The sequence below is a fragment of the Trichechus manatus genome, unplaced genomic scaffold (assembly GCF_000243295.1).
Source record: "Trichechus manatus latirostris isolate Lorelei unplaced genomic scaffold, TriManLat1.0 scaffold00094, whole genome shotgun sequence".
Taxonomy (NCBI): domain Eukaryota; kingdom Metazoa; phylum Chordata; class Mammalia; order Sirenia; family Trichechidae; genus Trichechus; species Trichechus manatus.
In genome coordinates this window covers 352,222-372,901 of record NW_004444030.1, presented here as the reverse complement: position 1 = coordinate 372,901, position 20,680 = coordinate 352,222, and the positions used below count along the sequence as shown (strand labels likewise).

The 20,680-nt window shown below is 38.5% G+C and overlaps 1 protein-coding gene across 1 annotated transcript; it reads left to right on the top strand.

The window, feature by feature from the left end:
- Positions 1 to 6,883: 6,883 nt before the first annotated feature.
- On the top strand, positions 6,884 to 20,383 carry CASP1 (caspase 1). The gene is made up of 10 exons (XM_023736932.1): positions 6,884 to 6,945; positions 7,847 to 8,113; positions 10,496 to 10,558; positions 14,058 to 14,173; positions 14,845 to 15,018; positions 15,441 to 15,675; positions 16,075 to 16,218; positions 18,558 to 18,667; positions 19,128 to 19,231; positions 20,282 to 20,383. Exons 1-9 carry the CDS (start codon positions 6,936 to 6,938, stop codon positions 19,224 to 19,226), a joined length of 1,218 nt encoding a protein of 405 aa, XP_023592700.1. The 5' UTR covers positions 6,884 to 6,935; the 3' UTR covers positions 19,227 to 19,231; positions 20,282 to 20,383.
- The last annotated feature ends 297 nt before the right edge of the window (positions 20,384 to 20,680 follow it).

The window sequence follows — 20,680 nt, the reverse complement described above, 5'->3', positions numbered from 1 at the left end:
TCACTGAACTGTGCATGTAGACATTTTTGAAATGGTGTATCTTTGGCTATGTGTATTTTCACCAAAAAAAAAAAAAAAAATGTTGAGAAGTTAGGGGGTTGATATGTTGTGGGGTTGTTAAGCAATGTCATAAAACAACATGTGTACTTCTGTTTCATGGGAAACTATTAGTTCTCTAAGCCTTCACGTGAAGTACCATTAAAAAAAAAAAAGTGAAAAAAAAAAGTGTTAAAAAGCAAAGATGTCACTTTGAGGACTAAGGAGCGCCTGACCCAAGCCATGGTATTTTCCATCTCCTCGTATGCATGTGAAAATTGGACAATGAATAAGGAAGAAAGAAGAAGAATTGACATTTTTGAATTATGGTGTAGGTGAAGAATATTGAATATACCATGGACTACCGGAAGAACAAACAAATCTGTCTTGGAAGAAGTACAGCCGGAATGCTCCTTGGAAGCGAGGATGGCAAGACTGCGTCTCATGTACTTTAGACATGTTATCAAGAGGGATCAGTCCCGTGAGAAGGACATCATGCTTGGCAAAGTAGAGGGTCAGCAAAAAGGAGGAAGAACCTCAGTGAGATGGACTGACACAGTGGCTACAATGATGGGCTCAAGCATAACAACAATTGTAAAGCTGGCCCAAGACCAGGCAGTGTTTTGTTCTGTTGTACATAGGTCCGCTGTGAATCAGAACTGACTTGAAAGCACCTAACAACAACAGCAATGACATTAGGCGTCCTACCTATTAGGGGTCTCTCCCAAAGACCACAAAGTGAGTGAATCCATTCACGTTTAAAATGCGTTATGTGAATTAATGGAGGAAAAATAACAAAACTAGGCATTCACTCATTTAAAATATACATTTGGTGTTTAACATACAGCAGACAGTTCTAGGGACTGGAGATACATGTGTATACACAAAAAAAAAAAAAAAAAAATCCCAGAAGGGACTCAGATAGCTCTTTTTATCCCTTTCCCAGTGTCTCCAATTAGATGTATTGTTCCTCCTCTCTTGTGAGTAGATGAAAGAATAGCAGATGTCTTTCTCTGTCATACTTCTGAAGGAACACAGTTTCCTATTTTGTGTAGGGATTCTCCTATATTTTTGGAAAAGAAAGTTTACTAATTGAATTAGGGTGAAGAAATAGTAATTTTTTCTTTTATTATTTGCATTATAATAACAACTTTTTAGGAACAAATAAAAACCCTGTTAAAAAAAAAATCAACTTTGTTGTAGTATAATCGAGTTGATTCTGACTCATAGCGACCCTATAGGACAGAGTAGAACTGCCCCATAGGGTTTCCAAGGAGTGGCTGGTGGATTTGAACTGCTGACCTTTTGGTGAACAGCCGAGCTCTTAGTCACTGCCCCACAAGGTTCCTCTGGACATTTTTGTTTTTAAAAATTCAACTTTGTTGTGGTATAATATACATAAAATAAAATGTACTCATTGTAAAGGTATAGTTTGAGCAGCAATGACAAATATGTGTACCTTTATAACATCAACAGGAGCCCTGGTGGTACAACAGTTAAGTGCTTGGCTGTGAACTGAAAGGTTGGTGGTTTGAACCTACTCAGTGGCTCCGCAGGAGAAAGACCTGGCAGTCTGCTCCCATAAAGATTACAGCCTAGAAAACCCTATGGGGAAGTTCTGTTCTCTCATATGTGGTCGCTATGAGTCGAAGTTGACCCCATGGCACCTAACAAAAACAAAATAACACCATCACAAGAAAGATACGGAATATTTCTATCACCCCTAGAAAGTTCCATTTGAACTCTTGTCTCTGGCCCCCTTCTCCCCAAGCAATTAGTGATTTGACTTCTATCACAATATATTAGTTGTGCCTATTCTAGGACATCATAAAATTGGAAAAATAAGACTGTACGTTCTTTCGAATACGGTTTCTTTCACTCAGCATGTTTTTGTCCATGTGGTTGCCTATATCAGTAATTTATTCATTCCTTATTGCTGAGTAGTATTTCATTGTTTGCATATAGCACAAGTTGTTTATCCCTGGACCTACAATGAACATTTGAGTTGTTTCCAAGTTTTGGCATTTTCATTTTTGAGGAAACAGTGGGCCCTTGATATCTAGTGGCTCTCTGTTTAGCTTTGCAGGATATGGAAATCAGTGCTTATGGTTCTGCATCCCCAGGTATACCACCTGACCTTCTTGTTTGTGGTTTGGATGTCACCTTGGGGTGCTTCAACTCATTGTTGGGCTGCCGTGAGTGGTGGAGAAACCCAAGCACTTCTGTCAGGACTCCAGTCTCTAGGAATCTATTTTTAGTGTGGTAACAAATCTCTTTGTGTTTCTCCTTTTTATTCTCATATCCTATTCTCATATTCTTTATTTTATTTGTTCTCATATCTTTTATTATCATATCCTCATATTGTTGTCCCAAGTTCACTCATGTGAGATCTTTAAGGGGTTTAGGCAGGTAGTGGGAAGGAATGAATAAAAAGGTGGAAGGAAAATGAAGAAAGTGCACTTTCTGCTTTCTTCCTTGCCACAAAGATTGTGTAAGGCACATAATATTGTGCTTCAAATTTGATTGGGGAAGTGGCAAAGTACAGATAAAAACACTATGAGACAGCACTTAGATTAACAGCTTCATAATTATCTAACTGTACAGGGCATTCTATCCCTATTAAAATAAATCCATCACTCAGGCTAGAGCACAAGAAGCAAAATTAGTGGTCCCGTGTCAAAAGACTTTTTTTTTTTTTATTGTTCTTTAGGTGAAATTTTACAGAGCAAATTAGTTTCTCATTCAACAATTTATACAAAAATTGTTTTGTGATGTTGGTTGCAATCTCTGCAATGTGTATATGTTCTCCCTTTCCACACCACAATTCCCCATTTCCTTCAGTCCATTTTTCCTATCCTTTCCTACCATCTCGTCACTGCTGTTGGGCAGACATTGCCCTTTTGGTGTCATATACATGACTGAACTAAGAAGCACTCTCTGCGTGTGTGTTATTGTTTGTTTTATAGACCTGTCTAATCTTTGGCTGAGGGTTGAACTTCAGTAATGGCTTCAATTCTGAGTTAAAAGGGTGTATTGGGGTCAAAGTCGTGGGGATTCTTCCCGTCTCTGTCAGACCAGTAAGTCTGGTCTGTTTTTCCTTTTGTGAATTTGAGGTTCTACATTTTTCTCCCACTCTGTATGGGACCCTCTATTGTGATCCCTGTCAGAGCAGTCGGTGGTGGTAGCTGGGCACCATCTGGTTCTTCTGGGCTCAGGCTGGTAGAGTCTGTGGTACTTGTGGTCTGTTAGTCCTTTGGACTAATGTTTCCCCTGTGTCTTTCGTTTTCTTCATTCTCCTTTGCTCTGGATGGAAAGGAATCAGTAGAAGTATCTGACATGGCCAGTCACAAGCTTTTAAGACCCCAGATGCTACTCACCAAAGTTGAATGTAGAACACATTCTTTATGAACTATGTTATGCCAATTGACCTAGATGACCCCTGCAATCATGGTCCCCAGCCCTTAGCCCCAGTAAATCAGTCCCTCAGGGGGTTTTGGATGTATCTATGAAGCTCCTATGACTTTGCCTTGGTCAAGTTGTGCTGACTTCCCCTATACTGTTAACTCTTTCCCTTCACCAAAGTTAACACTTGTCTACTATCTAGTCACCAATTTTCCCTCCTCGCCTTCTTCTCCCTTGTAACCATCAAAGATTGTTTTTTCTGTGTGTAAACCTATTCTTGAGTTTTATAATAGTGGTCTTATACACTATCTGTCCTTTTGTAATTGACTTATTTCACTCACCATAATGCCCTCAAGATTCATACCTGTTGTGAGATATTTTGCAGATTCATCATTGTTTTTTATCATTGTGTAGTACTCCATTGTGTGTATGTACCATAATTTTTCTTATCTATTCATCTGTTGATGGGCACTTAAGTTGTTTTCATCTTTTTGCTATTGTGAATAATGCTGCAATGAACATGGGTGTGGATATGTCTATTCGTGTGATGGCTCTTATTTCTCTAGGATATATTTCTAGGAGTGGGATTGCTGGGTCACATGGTATTTCTATTTCTAGCTTTTTAAGGAGCACCATATCATTTTCCATAGTGCTTATACCATTTTACAGTCCCACTAGCAGTGCCTAAGAGTTCCAATGTCCTCACAACCTCTCCAACATTTGTTATTTTCTGTTTTTTTGATTCATTTCAGTAATGTTGGGGTCAGATAGTACTTCATTGCAGTATTGATTTGCATTTCTTTAATGACTAATGATCATGAGCATTTCCTCACGTGCCTGTTAGCCCTCTGGGTGTCTTTTTTGGTGAAATATATGTTCATATCCTTTGCCCATATTTTAATTGGATTATTTGTCTTTTTGTTGTTGAAGTGTTGCAGTATCTTGTAGATTTTAGAAATTAGACCCTTTTCAGATACGTTGTAGCCAATTTTTTTCCCCAGTCTGTAGGTTCTCTTTTTACTCTTTCTGTGAAGCCTTTTGATGAGCGTAAGGGTTTAATTTTTAGGAGCTCCCATTATCTAGTTTATCTTCTGGTGTTTGTGCATTGTTAGTTATGGTTTGTATTCTATTTATGCCATATATTAGGGCCCCTAGCATTGTCTCTATTTTTTCCTCCATGATCTTTATAATTTTATGTTTCATATTTAGGTTTTTAATCCATTTTGAATTAGTTTTTTTGTATGGTGTGAAGTACAGGAACTGTTTCATGTTTTTACAGATGGACATCCAGTTTTGCCAGCACCGTTTGTTAAAGAGGCTGTGTTTTCCCCCATTTAATGGACTTTGGGTCTACGTCAAAATCAGCTGAATGTAGGTGGATGGATTTAAGCCTGGATTCCCAATTCTGTTCCCTTGATCTATGTGTCTGTCATTTTACCAGTGACAGGCTGTTTTGACTATAGCAGCTGTATAGTAGTTTCTGAGATCAGGTCGTGTGAGGCCTCCTATTTTGTTCTTTTTTTTCAGTAATGCTCTACTTCTCCAGGGCCTCTTTCTTTTCCATATAAAGTTAGTGATTAGTTTTTCCATCTCATTAAAGAATGCTGTAGGTATTTGGATCAGGATAGACTTATATCTGTAGATTGCTTTGGGTAAAATTGTTATTTTCACAAGATTGAGTCTTCCTATCCATGAACATGGTATGTTTTTCCATTTATGTAGGTCTCTTTTGGTTTCTTACAGTAGAGTTTTGTAGTCTTCTTTGTATATGCCTTTTACATCCTGGTCAGATTTATTCCTAAGTATTTTTTTGGGGAGGACGGTTATGAACAGTATTGTTTTCATGATTTCCTTTTTGAGGTTCTCTTTGTTGGTGTATAGGAATCCAAATGATTTTTGTATGTGGATCTTGTATCCTGCTACTCTACTGACTCTTTCTATTAGTTCCAGTAGTTTTCTTGTGGAATATTTGGTGTTGTCTATGTATAGGGTCACATCATCTGCAAAGAGGGATAATTTTATTTTTTTTTATTATTGTACAGACTTTCAAAATAATGCTAATCTGGCTTCCAATATTTAATTTAGATACACAGACAAACATGTATGCACATGTGCAAATGTACACATACACACACACACACACACAGAAAGTTCTAGTAACTCTGGTTCCTTAAGACAATAAGTTAATAATCCCAAGAGTATTTTGGTTAAAAAAAAAAAAAAAAAAAGATGAGCCTGAAGGAGTAATATCTACATTTTCTCATTAATCCACTTTTCAGCAAATATGTTTATAATATCAGTTAACCACGTGGAAGTTATTTATGGGACAATTGTATGTACATGTGCTTACAAAAACAAGTGACCTCTTTAGGCCTTCCCTGGCTGCCCTGTCTGCAGTTTCCAATGAATCCTTCAATATTTTATAATGTATTACCCTAATTAATTTCTTCTCCTCAGCACTCTCCACACTGTAGCACTCTGAATATTCCAAATACTACTTGGGCTTCATGTTTGTCTTCCCCTCTTGAATGTGAGACCAGGTGGGCATAAATCATTGTCTTTTATGTTCACTATTGTAGCTCCAGAACATAGAACAGTGCCTGGCAAGGAATAGGTCATCCGCATATAATTGCCAAATGAATCAACGGATGAAATACATAGGAATTCTCTCACACACACAAAAATAAACTTACCTAGATGATCTGCAAATAAATAACCTTGTATATTTTTCCAGTGGGAAATATTTATACTCATAATAATATCATAACTTATTGAGTGCTTACTATGTGCCAGGCAGTGTTCTAAGCAGTTTCCACATTTTCACTTACTTAATACTTACAACTGTTTATATATGTACGATTAAAAAAGCATGACAGTTAGGGAAGCCAACACATAGGAAAGTTCAACACCTGGCCCAAGAATGGATAGTTAAACTGTGATGTCAGACATTCTGAATCCAGAATCTGAGTTTTAGTTTCTATCATAGAGTGTCCCTCAAAACTGACCTATCAGTAAAAGAAGAGCATTAAGGTAAGGAAATATTTGACTCTGGTTATAAATGTTTCACTGCTAAAAGCAGAACATCTTCCTAGCATTACACACAACTCCTGTGGCTGAATGTATGGCAGAGTTGTGGGTTACAGCATGGGCACAGTGGATCACCTCCTTCAAAAAACTAAGTTGATTCTTCCAGTGAATTGGAGATTCTTTGTTGTGTGAGTTTAAGGGTATACATTCTTTCTCATATCTTTTATATTTTTCAATCCCCTGTCTTCTTATACTCAGACTGTATCAAAGTGCTAGTGAAGAGAATTTTCCAAGGATACACTCCCTGATGCAGTCTAAGATTCAGCAATCTGAATTCTTTGGAGGAAAAAAAAAGTGACATACATATGTATAGTGGTTATTTCTCAATCTGAATACACGCCCTGCCTGAAAAGGAAGGTAGAAGATGCTTTCAGTTTCATACCACACAACAAGGGTGAGAGGAAAGGGCCATGGAGGCGGGTGAGTTTTTACTGTCTAGGTTTTTACTGTCTAAAATGATATGTCTTGAGGAAGAAATCACTTTTGCAATGGGTTGGCTTTTTCAGAACCCTTAATTAGGTTCTGTGAATGTTTGTAGGAGTAGACTGAGAGATTGGGAAAAGAGGGAGGGAAGAGGGCAGACAAACAGAGGAGGAAAGGGGCCCAGACGCTTTTGCAGCCTTTATGAAGAGGAAATCAAGGGATAAAAGGGAACTGGGGCTTTACTCTTATCAGGCTTTCATTGTGCAGTGTTAACTGAATTCTCAAATGGGATGAGCCTGACTAAGGGTGCAGAATGAGCCCAGGATAAGAACCAGCAGCTGTTGCCCTCAAAGGAAACAGGCTAACACTCAGCCTCATTCGGGGTTGAGTAAACACAGGGCATGTCAGAAGAATCTCTGATCCTCAGGTGCTAACTCAGGGAGAGTAAAGCCCAGTCTCCAGGCCACTCAGTGAGCAAATGTGGGTAATAATGAGGGAAGAAAATGGGACAGGGGTAAATCACCCAAACCCACTGCCACTGAGTTGATTCTAATTCATAGCGACCCTATAAAACAGAGTAGAACTGTCCCATAGGGTTTCCAAGGCTGTAAATCTTTACTGAAGCAGACTGCCACATCTTTTCTCCTGCGGAGTGGCTGGTGGCTTCAAACTGCTGACCTTTTGGTTAGCAGCCGAGTGCTTTAATCACTGTGCCGCCAGGGCTCCTTGGGACGGGGTAGAATTAAAAAATTCTCTATCCTCAGGATTACTGACCTATGTGGTGAGAGGTGTTTTTTTTTTTAACTGATTAAATTTAAAGGATATTACTTCCTGATGCCGACATGAGCAGAGAATTCGGCTGTTTTCAGGACTTAGGGAATCCTTATTCTTCCAACAGACAAAGTCCTGCTGGAGAAGAGGAAGCTGTTTATCCATGCAGTGAACGAGGGCACAATAAATGGCTTGCTGGATGAACTATTAGAAAAAAAAGTGCTGAACCAGGAAGAAATGGAGATAATAAGACGTGAAAATGCTACAGACATGAAAAAGGCCCGAGCTCTGATTGACCCCGTCATTCGGAAAGGGCGCCGGGCGTGCGAGATTTGCATCAGTCATATTTGTGAAGCAGACCCCTTCCTTGCAGAGAAGATGGGACTCTGCTCAGGTAAGCAAAGGTCGATGACTCAGATTAAAGTTCAAGTAGGTCTTGAACTGAACATCTGATATCTCCATTAGTTGTGTCAGTGTGCAGACAACTCCCTTGCCTCTGAACTCAGGGACCCATTTCTGTCCGTGGTTCTATCTCAGGTCTCCCATCTCTTTGGCTTTTCTTCCTTGTTCCTTTGTCCTCTGTTTCCTTCTGTTGATTCGAGCTCATTTGCTGTCCTGTGTACTTGGTAGCTCATGTTTTGAAGTTTATGGGAACAATCTGAAAACTTCATCCTGCACTCCGTCCCCTGGCAAGTCATATTATTACCATTTTTTGTTTTAATTTGTATTTTTTGCTAAATTCAGAGATGTCTAGGCACGTGTATATAGTTGCCTAATATGAAGACCTCAAGTCTATCTTTTCCACCACACAGTTGTAATGAAATACTTTTTACCATATCCTTAAAATTTTTGCTTTCCAGCAGGAATTTATATTCCAGTGATGGTGGAACATTCAGAAACTAAGTGGAATATTTGTAGAAAAGGAAGGAATTTAAGTGAACTCTTTCCTCCAGTTGCCTCTTGTTTTTTCTTTTGGGTAAGATTGTCCACTTGAATGGTACTAGGCTGAGGACCATTCTGTGAGGCCCAGCCCCTCTACCTCAAGTTCTCTTGTGGGCCCGCACAGGGGCTCAGGCATCTGAGCTGGTCCTAAGGCTCCTTAGTCCCTATACACAGTGAAGATGGAAGCTCTGGAGGATGGCCAGGCACTGATCTGAGTTGCACTTCCCAAAGCCACTGCAAAGTGGGCAGATGTTTTTGAAAACATGTAGCCTGTTTTCTAGGGAATAGAGGAAGCTTATGCCTGTCTGAAGGAGCCTTGGTGACAAAGTGATTAAAGCTTTTGACTGCTTACAAGAAGGTTGGCAATTTAGAACCTCCAACAGCTTTGAGGTAGAAAGATGTGGCAGTCCACTTCTGTATAGATTTACACCTTGGAAACCCTATGGGATCACTATGAGTTGAGATCAGCTCGATGGCAGTGGGTTTGGTTTTTGGATGCCTGAACTGACATAGCAGATGCCATCTCCATCTATTTGTAATTTCTTGTTTTTACTTACAATCTCTTTCTTATTTTACACTCTCTATCCCATAGCCAAATTAAAGACAATAACAATAACAATGAAAACTAATAGTAAAAAAGTCAAAGCTTCTTCTTTGCCACATTCCTTTCAATCCATAGTCCTTGAATCCTAGAGGCATTTGCACAACCCACTGAGACATTTCTAACACCTGAGTCCTGTCTCTCTAGGTATCAAACAATAATCCCTTCAATCAGATTTGTCATTGCTTTGCCTCCACGCATCTTTTCGTCAGTTTTTTATGACCATAAAAAAAATTTCTTACCACAAAATAACAGCAATACATGGTAGTTGCTTCTTCTTCCTCTTCTTCATATTAGTGCTCACCGTGAAATGATACAAAGAATATAGGCAATGGGGAACAGAATACAAAACACTTAAGATTACAAAATACTTTCCAGAAATTCTCAGACAGCATAGCATTAAACTTATAAAATGATCTAACCCATGTGTCAAGAATCTCTTTGGATCATGAGGATTTTCATGGTTCATGAGCCTGGGTTGGAGATCAAAGGAGATTTATTAATATTAATGGTGAATAAATATGAAACAAATATTTTCAGAACCTTTTGGGGAAATTTTAGTGACTTTTCATCAGTGTCTGTGATTCTAGGGTAAAGGAGACATTCCTAATAAACTTCTCTTCCCAAAAGCAGATTGAAAGACTTTGTGAGTTCCAGCATTTCCATTAACCTCACAATTCCCAGACTCTAAAGAAGGTCCTGGGACAACTTCACCAATTAATTCATCTGAAACTTTGAGCTAGTTTTTTGAGCAGGCCACCTCACCATTTGCTGCTGTGATAAATCCTGGCAAGGCTAGGTGCCCAGCATACGGGCCTTTTCTTTATAGTTCTCTCCAAAGCCCAATTCAGCTCTGAGGTGGAAAACTTCACTTGCACACACCTGTTATGCACTAGTGGTCACCTCAGGAACCACCATGAAACACCCATATCAAGAGATTTATTGATTCTACAGCTGATTATGTCTCAATTCCATTTTGATCATAGAAAGCAGAGGTCAACACAGTTACCTCCAAACATTCTTTTGTTCTACCTCAAGTGTTAAATAACTGTCCACTCGATCACTGTGTAGAGGCTTTTGTTTCCCAGTGAAGAGTTTGGTTTCAGGTGAGTCACACCTTGGACAGGTACAATTATCATCAGGCCAGTGGAAAGAATTTTCAGTAAGGTAAGGCAACATTCTTCAGAGGTGATAAGTGACGATTTTAAGGATAAATCCTTCATATTTCCTCAGGTCTCCAATCTGGAAATGACTTTAATGCACAAGACTTGCCAGCAGTGGCACCTTTTCTACCAGGTAATGGTGTTTTCAGAGGAAGAATCTTCTTTGCACCCCAGCTTCCCTGATATTAACTACTGATCCATGAAGTGAACCCAGGGTGAAGGGGCAATGGATAATTCAAAGAAATCTTTCCTATGCCTTGATCTCTTCTAAATCTCTTCTGCTTTAACAGTCTCGTTAGTTTCCATAGCTTCATTATCTGTGTATATACTCCACAAATTCTGAATTGGTGTCTCAAATCCTGAATAACCACTTGAGTCCCAAACTTCTCTATTCAAGTGCCCACTGAACATATTCACTCAAACCTCCCATATACACTTTTATTTAAATGTACTCAAAGTTGAATTTGCCATTCTTCCTGCAACTGCTTCTCTTCCAGTTTCCCCTTTGTCGGTCGGTGTCACTAACATCATCTAGTTGTTCAAACTAGAAATGTGAAATGCATCTTCAACTCTTTCTCCCTCATCTGCAACGTTGAAGAAATGACTAAATTTATTAATTCCTCCCTGCAACAAGAATCGGTCTCTCCATTTCTTCTTCTACTACAACATTGCAAAGCCCCTTTTCCTACAGTGCCCTAGAGTTCTTCAGCCATAACTCTCCTTACGTTTTTCTTGCAATATTTTTGATACATTAATTGTTTTTGCCTCACTGTTCTATAAGCCTTATAAGCAAAATTGGACATGTCTGGCTTATTCATAACTATGGTCTCAGCTGAGTACAGCCGTCCTTCAGTATCCGTGGGGATTGTTTCCAGGACCCCTACCAATACCAAAATCTGCAGATGCTCAAGTCCCTTGTATAAAATGGCGTAGTATTGGCATATAACCTATGCACATCCTCCCACATGCTTTAAATCACTTCTAGATTACTTATGATACCTAATACAACGTAAACGCTATGTAAATAGTTTTATACTGTATTGTTTAGGGAATAATGAGCAGACACGAGGCAAACAATGCTCAAACAAGGAGTGCTGGAGAGAGACTGAGAATCTGTGAAATGGTGGGAGGCTCTAGCACGGTATGCCTATACATTTCATTAGTGTGGATTCAGCATGGTACTTGACACCCAGCAAATTCAAGTTTGGCATTTTGGAATTTTCTTTTTTTCCAAATGTTTTCATTGTCAGTTGGTTGAATCAGCGGATGTGGAGCCACTGAGGGTCAACTGTACTTGGATCATAGTATGCATGGAATAAATATTTGGTAAATATTGTTTCACTGAATGATTTCATCAGTACCACTAATATTTACTAGGTCATTAAAAATATATATATATATATATACATCACATGCCAACTAGGATCCATGGCTTGTTCTATGGACTGATTTGAGAGTAATAAACCAAACACCAAAAACCATGCTTTTATTGAGTTTACATGAATGTGTGAAGCGTGAATGAATAGGGATATAAGAATAACCTTCATCAAATTAAGACTATATAAAAATTTAGCAATAAAAATACCACTAAGCACATTTGTATCAGTGAAGGTAACATTGTACGCTGTAAAAAAAAAAAAAAAAAAACAAAACTCTCCTCACAGGTATCATAACTCAGACATAACAAAAATGTATTTATTGATTTAACTTTATTTATTTCATAAACTTTACTCATGAAAATTATAAAATGCGCATTCTTGATCACTAAGAAGCTCACCTCCAAGTGGTGATTCAGACATCTAGAACCCTTCCTACTTGTGTCTCGATATCTGCCACATAAGATGCCCAAGTAGTCTTGTTCATCACCATCCAGTTTGTGGAATTGGAAAGACACATGGAGGATCATTTACTTGTGTTCATATTCCACTGTATAGAACCCTGTCACATAAGTACACCTAACTGTAAGAGTGATTGGAAATGTAGACTAGCTGTGTGCCCAGGAAGACAAAGAAATAGTATTTTTGAAAACTTAGCCTGTACTTGCCACAAAACTTGAAGCAAAAACTTTTCATTGCACACAATATTAGAAGTAGCACATGAATTTCCTAACTTCCAAATGATAAGGAAGATACTAAAAGTTTTTAGTGCTCTACCCGACAAGGTCAACATGCTCCAGGTTTCTTTCTGGCACATCTTGTTTTTATATGAATACAGCCCCACCCTTACCAAATAATCAGTATTTTAATTGTTCTAGAGCACATTTTCACCCCCAATTCTGGGATGATTTCATCCTGAAATGCCATTTTTCACTTGGAATAAAATAACCTTATATATAGAAGAAATTTAGTGGACAGGGTATCAAATATTTCACCAGACTCAGAAATCGCTCTACAGATTCATTAAGGGTGATTATCCAATATATGCTTGTTTGAATATTTGATAGGAAAGGACACTCAGCATATAACCAGATACCCTATTCTTTTATTAAGAAACATTATAATTGTGAGCCAAATCTTTCCACTTAATTTTTCCCATTGTTCCCCTTCTTCTCAGAGACAGAACATTTCTCCCTTCTAATGATGATTTCTATGGTTTTTTCCAACATATCTATCTATTTCTTACTTTTTCCATAGTCAACACACTTCATGCTGCCTTGGTTTACCTATACTAAATATACAACAGTTTCTTCAAATTCCTCTTCAAGTTGTAATTCAAAATTGAATATACTTTTCTAGTTAAGTAGTTTACTTTCAAAAGAACTCAACAAATATTTAGGAAACTTATTTTTATTTTGAAACTGACAAATATTACATTAACTTCTTTTAGGAAGTAATCACATTGTCAGATGGTGTTTAACTTGCGATCAAATAGAGCCTCAGGACTTTTCCTACTTATAACTCTGTGAAAACTCTTCCTCATATGTTTACATAATCAATGTGTAATGCTATAAGTACATCTAGTGTGCACCTTGACTGTATTATTTATCAATCTATTTCATATTCATTCTAGTTCATATATTCAATACCCTCCCTCTTCTCTGCACATGTACACACCGTAGATAGACATCTTAGAGGACAAAGGTTTCTCTTCTTCATTTCATCTTTGTCATCATCATCACCTTTGTCTTGTGCTTTTATATCCCTAGGGTACAGTATTAGGCCTGTTCAGTAAATAAGTAAGTAGATAAATATACATCCTTTACAAACATTAAATACAGTAATTAAGATCTATTTCCATTGCTTTGTATCCTAGGCTTTTCATCTTACTAAAGAAATTTACATCTTAATTATTTTATCTAACACTGGTTATTTTTCTGAGACTTTTGCTATTCCTAGCCTTGAAAAGCTCCCTTTCTGTGTTTTTATACCAAAATATTTATGCTTTTATCCCCAAAGTATTGATCCTGAAGGATAAAGGTAGATCCCTGTGTCTCACCAAAGGAAATTTCCCTCTCGCTTGGTATGTGTCCAATTAGCAGTGAACTTAGTTAACAATGTTAACAACTAGCCCAAGGTTCTCCTCCTAAAAGTGTATTTACTCCTCTCTGGCTGCATGCACAGATGATGCCGTGAGGAATGTCAAGCAGGAAAAGCAGGGATACCATTATTCATAGTGTTTCTTGTCTCTTGCAGCCTCCTGGGCAGCGCAGGACAAACCAGCTGAGTGCACATCCTCAGAGCCAGGAGGGATGCTTAAGCTTTGCTCACCAGAAACAGCGCACAGGATATGGAATGAAAAGTCAGCCGAGGTGTTGTGGTCAGAACACAAGGATCAGAAGTGAAAGATACACTTCTTTCACTTAAGATGATTTTGAAGGGAAGTGGCTCTTTCTTAGAGCCAATTTCATTGAGGGGTTCACGAAAATCATCATGCTGCTTTCTTATATAAAGGATTCCTATCTCCTAGTATTCCACAGTCACATGGAGAGTCCCAAGTTTGGTGCAATAACTCGAGTAATTAACAACAACAACTTTTGAGTGTTAACTATATGTCAGATATTGCTGAAAGCATTTACATATAATAACATCTTTAAGCCTCAAATAACTTATACTAGTTATTAAAAAAACTGAAGCATGGATAGTTAAGTATTTTGCCCAATATCAAACAAATGGTATTTGGAGGAGTCATTTTTAAAATTCAGTCATTCTGGCTTCAAAGCTGGTGCATGACTTACAACCTTCTCCCTCAAAAGTAATTTAGACCAATCCTCTGCTGCCATCTTGGTATTTGCAAACTCTGTCTCCACTGGTGTAGTCTGACTCATTCCCCTTTCCCATTGTTGTCTGTGGTTCATGGAATTTGGTTTCTGGATAGGGTTAAGAGAGAAGAAACTGCCTTAGACCCTCCAGGTGAATATTTAGTTTAGAGTCTCTCTATTAAAGAAAACAGGACTGTGCATCCAATCTGTATTTTCCACAGATTTACCCAATAAGAGAAAAGTTGAACCGCACACGTCTCGCTCTCATTATCTGCAACATAGATTTTGAGAATCTTCCCAAGAGGGCTGGTGCTGATGCTGATATCAGAGGGATGAAGACACTGCTCGAAGGACTGGGGTACAGCGTGGATGTGAAACAAAATCTCACTGCTTCGGTAAAGTCTATTACTGTAGAAAAAGTGGTCATATACATAATACTCCTAAACAGATTTAGAAAGCTTGGTTTTAGCACCAGGAAATGTAATCTTGTGATATTCTAGAAGATAGTCTTCTCTTTGGAGGTTAATTAATGCTACAGATTCCTTTCCAATGCAGAGTCTTTTAGCAAGATCCTGTGAAAATTTTATTTGGAAAGTGTTGTATTAACTCAATAATGCCCCCCTTTTCTCTGCACTAGAAATCCTTGAATGACTTCCTGTAGCCCTTTTCTTCATCTTTAGCTGAATTGGGACTTAAATTTTCTTTTCCACTCTGCCGTTTTTCATATTACCTAGCAATACCTAAAGTGTCTCTTTGTTTGCCAAGTGCTGTGATAGTGAATCACAAAGTTCAAAATCAGTGGTATGGCTTCTTTCAGGACATGACTGCAGAGCTGAAGACATTTGCTGACTGCCCAGAGCACGAGACCTCTGACAGTACTTTCCTGGTGTTCATGTCTCACGGTATTCGGGATGGTATTTGTGGGAAGAAGTACTCTGAGGGAATCCCAGATGTATTAGAAGTCAACACCATCTTTCAAAGCTTGAACACCCGGAACTGTCCAAATTTGAGAGACAAACCCAAGGTGATCATCATCCAGGCCTGCCGTGGTGGTGAGTGCTGAGATCTGATAGAGCTCAAGACCTTCATGTACTAACCTTATCATCTGTGTACATCCAGTAATCTTCACTTTTTTTGTATCTGCTCCTTAATGACAAAGCATAGCTTTTGTGAGTTGTGTGACTGGCTGGTAGATATTTGTTCTATCGTTAACTACTAAGATACTACTTTTAGTTCTGAGATTTTGATATTTGGAAGTTGTTAGAATTTGAGGGTGAAGAAAGAATAACAATAGGAGTTGTTGAAATGATTTTCCTGAGATGTGTGTGCATATTCATGTGGATGAAAATCGGAGACAAATGAATTAATGAATACAGTTGAACAGAAGTTTAGGGGAGTAAATATGCCTTTGGCAGTTGCTAATAAGAAGAAACTTAATCTTGTCTTTCCAGTGAACCAGGGAGTGGTGTGGTTAAAAGATTCAGTAGAAAATTCTATCAGCAGCTCTTCACTGGCTCCAGAAGATTTTGAGGATGATGCCCTTAAGAAATTCCATGTGGAGAAGGATTTTATAGCATTTTGTTCCTCGACACCAGGTAATGGCAGGCCTCTTGTGGGAGTACCAGTGCAGAGACTCACACCTACCCATTAGATTCCTGTGTTGAACTTTAGATGGGACTTTTCAAGACAACTCAAGCATTCCTTCCAGTCACACCTTCCATTCCCCTTATCCACAGAGGCCAAACATACGTGTATTTGCACTGAATTAGTAATTAGTAAATTCCTCCGTGGTACAAATATTTTTTCTGAAAGTAAAGCCTACCAGAGAATGAATTGAAGAGTTTCTACACTGAAGTAAATGATAATCTGACTTTACAGAGAAAAGATCCATAACAGTAGTCACTGAGCAGTCCAATATGCCTAGACATGATGCGTTTATAGCAGAATAGTGTAGGGGAATGGCAAAAAGGCAGACAAGGTAATCAGGGACATAAGCTGAAAAAACTTTTAATTACAAGTATGGAGTGAATCAAACAGCACAAATCTTAATGGTTACATATTCTAAATCTAGTCTTTGGAATAAGAGCCTTGGAATCATATCCTGACCATGTCATTTAGTACTTTGTAAATTTGTTCCAGTTATTTAGCTTCTGTTAGCTTTCTTTGAATTCCTCAATAACATATGTAAATAAAAATAACACTGTTTTAAGGACTAAATTAGATAATATATATGAATCATTGAACATGACGCAGAGTAAACTACCCATTAAATGACTTCTGTCATTAGTAAAGATGTTATTTTGAAATACAGATTTTGCCTTCAATCACTTTCCTCTCAAGATTTAAATAAAGGTCATTTGAATCCTTCCATCCACTATGTTTTGCAATTTCCTGGGGACTCACATTCCCTTGGTTACTTCTGGCTCTAACCCTTGCCTCTGCTCAAAGAGTTTATGGATTATATCCTGTAATGACACTGCCATCCATCAAGAGATACCCTTGCTCTGAATTGCGTTGACCATGTCCTGATACAGAACTCAATGTTTTGTTTTGTTTTCCCAGTGATCAAAAACCACCACAAAAACAACAAGCAAAAAACCCACACATTTGCAGCTTAAATATATTTAGCACACTTTACTGAATGCTTCGAGAAGAGTTTATGTAGCAGTGACAAAAATGACCTCGAATTTAATATTAGGCAGAACTGTTTCTAAAATCCTTTGATCTCAGTTTCCACAGGAGATTTAGCACTGGATATACAGCCCCATGTGGGTCTTTGGATTCTCAACATACATCATCCTTTATTTGTTTTCTTTTTTTTCCTTCACTTTCCTCACTTCTCCACTCCAGATGGCTCCCGGAAACTTTGACTCAGTTATCTTCAGCTCCCACTACTAAACCTAGCTCCATATTCCCAACCACACCATAGTGTTCCCCTGAGTAAGTAACCATCAACTGCCTTCATTTCAAAAAGGACTTGCAGAGGCATCTTCTGCCATCCACTTCTTTAACTGGAACTACCCTTACAAGACAGCAATGGTTTTAAATAGAATTTTATTCTTTAATTGTCATACATTTTATTACCATTGTCATTGGCTAAACTGTTTGGTTAAAGAACTTGTCCACAGTCATATACACAGCTTTTGCTATCACTTTCCTCTTACACATTTCTTTTTATACTTCAAAAATATCTTCACTACTTCTATGACTCTACTATTCTACATAATGACTATCTTCCTTAATATTCCTCCGCTCCTTAAGACCTTATTGTCCTTCAATAATATATTATCTTTTTCCCCTTAATCCTTCTTAGATTTGCACTTTCTTTCATATGGTACCATTTTCATAATTAGTTAGCATTTTTTGTTCTGTAAATACCTTATGATCAAATATTATTTTGTGTTCATTCAATTATTTATAAAATATGTTTAAAAGTTATTAATATAATAGTCCCATATAGACTGGGTATTATACTCCCCTGTCACTTGTGTTGCATTACATCTAATTCTCAAATATCTTTTTGTAGCAGAAATCATTACCCTTTGCTTTAGAGTTGAGGACATTGACTTTCACAGTGTGTTGTTAAATCAGGATCAGTAAGGGATGTTCTTGAAGCCCACTCTAAGGAATTTCTTCCTCAAGAGCCAATCACTCTCCTCTACACATTCTGCCCTTTCCTCCTCTCTACTACTTTTGTGGCTCCTTGAACTCAGGTGTCATGCCACCTTAATATCATAGTACCCTTAACAATTGTTCAGTGTCAGTAAAAATATTCTCAGTGAACTTTGAGTATATTCACTGAAAAATGGCATGTGGCATAGAGAAAACAGGGTGAACCCGAAAGCCTGCCTAAGCTGGAGTGGCGCTCTTAGGGCTCCCTCTCTGTGGTAAGTCAGGGGTTTGTAATGAGACTTTGAATGTGCTTCATTCACAGATAATGTTTCTTGGAGACATCCAACTTTGGGCTCTCTTTTTATTATAAAACTTATTGAAAAATTTCAAGACTATGCCTGGTCTTGTGACCTGGAGACAATTTTCAGAAAGGTGAGCTCCTAAGCTTCTCCCACTCTACCTCTATGAATGTTTAGCTGTTCCAGTTGGAAACCTACAGAGCAGCTCTGGACATGTTTATCCTCCAATAATGTTCTCCTTTCTAGATGAGTCTTGAGTTTCTTTGCTGAGGTGGTAAACCTGGAAGCCAAACCCAGCCGGCTATGATGCACAACCACTAGAAAACAACCATTTACTTTAATACCCTCCTGCTCTGAAGAGGAAAACTAGGGACTCTAATTTGCCCGTGTCCATCATACCCATCAGATCCAGTCATAGATTTAAAAAGTCTACATTCCATGCTTGAAAGTGTATATAACTATGATTTTTCAAGATGCAAGAACTTTTCTTTTTTTCTTTCATTTATTTTGCTATAGTCATTGCAATTTTTCCAGTTTAAGTGAAGATTCTTCATTCAGAAAGATATGTCTAAGGATTGTCTTTTCTCTTTTAGGTTCGACTTTCATTTGAGTCCCCAGATGGTAAGGCACAGATGCCCACTGTTGAAAGGATGACTTTGACTAGATATTTCTACCTCTTCCCCGGATATTAAAATAAGTAAGCTGTATCAGTGTCTGTGGGCAGTTGTGTGTGTTTGGTAGGGTAAGAGGGAGAGGGTGAAGGCTAAAACTCCATTCTGGTCAAGGTCTAGTATAATAAATAGGGGACACTGTCTGCTACTCAGTGCAGAGCACATTATTCTTTTCTCATACCTCCAGAGAGTTGGGTGGCTCTGTCTCAGGGTCAGCTGGTGTTGATTGAGGGGTGGCCATAATGATCCTCAGTTTGCATTTTCTTGCCTTTCACTTCAACAAGTATAGCATGGACTATGATACATATAGCATGGATCATTATGAGTCTGAATCGACTCGACAGCAATGGGTTCATTCCCTTTCACATGAGGCATTGGTGGTTCAATGGTAGAGTTCTCACCTCTCATGTGGGAGACTCGAGTTCAATCCCTGGTCAATGCACCTCCTGTGGAGGCGCCACCTGTCCATCAGTGGAGGCTTGTGTGTTGCTGTGATGTTGAACAGGTTTCAGTGGACCTCCCAGACTAAGGCAGACTACGAAAAAAGGCCTGATGGCCTTCTTCCAAAAATCAGCCAATGATAACCCTATGGATCACAATGGAACATTGTCCTATCTGCAGTTGATCAAGGGGATAGCGCAAAGCTGGGCAGCGTTTTGTTCTGTTCTGCATGGCGTCACCATGAGTCGGGGGCTGATTTGGAAGCAGCTAACAACAACAGCAATATTCCCTTTTACAAAAGTGTTGTTGTTAGATGTCATCGAGTCGGTTCCGACTCATAGTGGTCATATGTACAGCAGAATAAAACAGTGCCCATTCTTACGCCATCCTCAGAATCGCTGGTACGCTTGAGCCTATTGTTGCAGCCACTGTGTCAATCCATCTCATTGAGGGTCTTCCTCTTTATTCGCTGCCCCTCTACTTTACCCAGCATGGTGTCCTTCTCCAGGGACTCATCCCTCCTTTACAAAAGCATATGTCCCCAAAGATGGAATGATCTTATAATTTTCATTATTTTAGTACAACAATTCTTCATGTGTTTTCTTTCCTTTGTTTTTATTTTCTTTTTACTCCAGGAAGCCAGGAATTCTGTCATTCTGTGCCTGTTTTTGGAATCATGTCTGCGGAGCATGGACCTTTCTTTAAACATTCAAATAAATCTGAAATAAAAATGAAAATTTGTACTTTTGGATTTTTTACCAGGCTGGGAGGACAGGGGGTAGAGCAGGAAGGGGTTATTGACATTGGCGTATTTTGACTTGTTTCATATGAGATAAACTCACTAATACCACTATTCTTTCAAAAAATCTTTTTCTGGACATTCTGCTTTAAAGATCGGAAGAGAGCCAGAGTAGATACTTGATGTCAAAGAATTTGGAGCTTGGCAGGAAAGATGTGTAGAAAACTGAGAGTTACAAACAAGTGTGATGAGTGACTAACCTGAATTCCCAGAGTTTACTACTGGTAAAGCCATG

Bases quoted from the DNA above. Each gene is read 5' to 3' on its own strand.
- CASP1 (XM_023736932.1), top strand. The intron at 15,019-15,440 runs GTAAAGTCTATT...GGCTTCTTTCAG, and splicing joins AACAAAATCTCACTGCTTCG to GACATGACTGCAGAGCTGAA. The intron at 16,219-18,557 runs GTAATGGCAGGC...CTTCATTCACAG, and splicing joins ATTTTGTTCCTCGACACCAG to ATAATGTTTCTTGGAGACAT.